The sequence below is a fragment of the Netta rufina genome, assembly GCF_964035555.1.
Source record: "Netta rufina genome assembly, chromosome: Z".
NCBI lineage: Eukaryota > Metazoa > Chordata > Aves > Anseriformes > Anatidae > Netta > Netta rufina.
Window position 1 is genome coordinate 44,189,185 of NC_140126.1, and position 3,386 is coordinate 44,192,570.

The window sequence follows — 3,386 nt, forward strand, 5'->3', positions numbered from 1 at the left end:
TCCTGCTGACCTCAGTATATGACTCATTGTTCCCCAAGTGTAGTCCTGCTTTGGATTTTGCAGTTCTGTTAGTGGAATCCAGTGCTGTAAAGATAAGTATCTTGAACCATTTGCTTACAAACAGAGTAAATGTATAAAAATGTAGAAAAGTCATACTAAACATAGTGCTTTTGAATGTTTTGCATCCCTGATCTGGAAATACGGTTTGACTTATTGACACACTGAGAAAGAAAAGACGCACTTAGCTGTGTAAACTATACCAGGCTTCTTTATATGTTTTAGGAAGTATGTAAGAGTCTGAAGAGTCAGTCTGACCAAAGGCAGACAGAGCACTGGATGGGGACTGGGGAGATCTGTTTTTCTACCTTGGTCTGTCACTAACCTGATGGGTACCCTTGTGCAGTTGCTTTCTCTCTTTGTGCCTCAGTTTCACCACCTGCAAAGTTAAGGTAATGATGCTATCTTTTGTGTAAAGCGTTTTGAGATTTATGGAGAAAAAACAATGCTTAAGAGTCAGGAAATTATTGCTAAGGAAGAGTCTTAGCTTTTTTTCCTGCTCTCTCCAGTTTTCTAGCACCATAAACACCAAACCTTTTTCTTCTTTAAAATCAGTAGGAGTTTTACACTTGATGTTAATGCTGCCAGGACTTCTTCTGAGTGAATGACATAAATTGTGCTCCTTTCTCGATAGTGCTAACAGCAGATTTTGCTCGAAGACATATACTATCACACTACCTATGAAATATCTGCACTTTTGTTTGGAAAGGTAGAAGGTAAACAAGCAATAGCTTTAAGAGCAACAAGGTAACAATTCTTAATACTGCATTTGAACATCTATTAGAAGACATTTATAATGCAACAGCATGCATACTACTAATAATAATACTTGATGGCATTTTCTCATAGTATGGTTTTGATGTAAAAGTTTCCCTAAAATATGATATTGGTTTTATTATTTCAAAGCAGTTCTTAATGTGCAAACTGTAGCTTATACAATTTTGATGTGTCTTTAAAAAAAAAAAAAGTATGTGCTTCTTTTATCTTTGATGATCTTTGTTATGAGTTGGATATATACTTTATTCATTCATATATTTAAAAAAAAAAAAAGTTTTAAGAAAAATCCAGAAAAGCTCACATTTTTAGCATTTATCCCCTTTAGAAGATTTTGAGAATAACAGTTTCCCCTGACAGAGTGGTTCAAACCAGTTTTTTTTTTATTATTATTATTATTATTTCTATTCTGAGCCTTGTATTGCTCTGTAACACAGTACTGATTGTAACTCTTAATATGCCAAATCCTGTAGTACTTACCCAGCAAGTCTTCTGTTAGAGACTCTTGTGGGTCCTAACAAGAGATGTAGGATTTGGCTATATAAATAGTCACAGCAGTTCAAATTGTGTGTTTAAACAGTGAATATAAAACCCTTTAGGCATTATAAAGGCAATAAACCTAGCAATGTATGAATGCAAAACCATTTTAACTGGAATACAGTGATGGAAAGAAGTTTTACTCAACTAATATGGTAATCTGAATGAAACCTTTCTGTACTACACTGACCTCTCTCCAACAGCATCAACAAGTTCAACAAACTTCCAGTCCGTTTGCAGATCACACTATCTGTTCATTCATCCATCAGCAGTTCTTAAACTGAGTCTTTTCCATAGAGGTTTTGTACGGAACTCCGCAGCCAGTCCTCCGTGGAAAGTACACTGTTTGTATGTACACACAGTTTTTATGATCTGACATTCTCCAATGGCAAACATCTGTTCTTCTGAAATATCATGGGGTCAAAAGTACACGTCATTCCTGGAGTGATAGGTGCAGAAAAGATGATCTCCATTTCTGGCTTTTCCTCATCTTCCAGTTCAAACTTTGTGCCATACAAGAAAGACATCTCATGCTGGGGGTGGTAGAGAAAATCTCCATTCCTTCTAACTGTGCTAGCTCCTTTAGTGAGAATTAGTTTATTTGACAGATCTGAGATTACTTTACGCACACTGCCCCAGCAGTCAGTACTGAAAATTGCACAGAACCATTTGTCCACAGCACTCTTAAAAGATAACTTCATCCAACATGCAGTTGTATGTCCTAGGCTTCTTTGTTGACATTGGTTTTTCTTTTAGCATTATACATTGCCTTCCAGTGCAGTTACGTGCAAATATAAATGATGTTATGATGCTGACTTCCCAAATCTTCCACAGTATGCTAAACATGAATTTTCTTGTGTAAATTATTAAATTAGGTATCCTAGCCAATCTTTTTTTTTTTTTTTTTTTTTTTTCCCAGTTCCTGATCTTTTTTTTCGCTGATATCTAGAACACATAATTTTTGACCTTTTTATAGTAACCACAATAACTCATTTTTTTCAAATAACAAATATTTCTTTCAAAACAGATACCAATCAATAAGGTCTTGTATAGTTGTTTGCTGTCTGTAGGTAATATCAGGCAGGTGAGACAGCATTACTCCTGGCAGTGCAATATCACATGACCACGCATTTGCCTTTCAGCTTCTCTTTCCTTTTCTGTTGCTTACTTTTTTTGCCATCAATTTGTAAACTCACAGTCCTGCGTTTCTCCAGGTTTAACAGCTCTTGGAATAACTCCTTCACATTGTGGTTCAGCTTGGCAGAGGTCTCCATGAAGGCACACTTCCACTTCTTGGCCATGGCTTCTCCTTCGCTGCTGTCCACTTCTCGATTTTGATTCTCGTCATTTTTGTTCCCCACCAGCATTATGGGAATGCTTTCTACATCTCCCTTAATCTGACATATTTGTTCATAGATTGGTTTGAGTTCCTCCAAAGACTGTCTGCTGGTGATAGAGTAAACCAAAATGAAAGCGTGCCCCTTAGAAATAGAAAGACGTTGCATGGCTGGAAATTGATGGCTTCCAGTAGTGTCAGTTATCTGCAAAGTGCATATACTTTTATCACAGCTGATCACCTGCCGATAGGTGTCTTCTATGGTAGGGATGTAGCTCTCTCTGAAAGTACCTTTCACAAATCTCAAGACCAGAGAACTTTTGCCAACTCCTCCTGCCCCAAACACAACAACCCTGTAATCATTGCTTTGCTCTGGCATGTTTCTTGGTGTGCCTGTTGCTCAGCTAGAGAGAAAAATCTAGGAAAGAAAATAAAAAGAAGAAGAACAACAATGACATTAATGCAGGTAAATTCAGGGGTTATACTTATCTTTTCCCAGAAGAGAAATGAATGTGGTGGAAGTGATGACATAATCTGCAATAGTTAAGAAGACTTGCAGTGGGTCATAGAATTATTTATTTCAGTAGTAGCTTTAGGACTTGCAGGCCAGCCTGGAATGGTAACAAAAGATCGTCTTCATCACTTCATGACTTATTTGAAATGAACATTGTGATTCTAAGTA

The 3,386-nt window shown here is 36.9% G+C and overlaps 1 protein-coding gene across 1 annotated transcript; it reads right to left on the bottom strand.

The window, feature by feature from the left end:
* Positions 1–2,483: 2,483 nt before the first annotated feature.
* On the bottom strand, positions 2,484–3,083 carry DIRAS2 (DIRAS family GTPase 2; the record flags this gene model as incomplete). The annotated part of the gene is made up of 1 exon (XM_084304646.1): positions 2,484–3,083. One exon carries the CDS (start codon positions 3,081–3,083, stop codon positions 2,484–2,486), a length of 600 nt encoding a protein of 199 aa, XP_084160772.1.
* Positions 3,084–3,386: the final 303 nt, after the last annotated feature.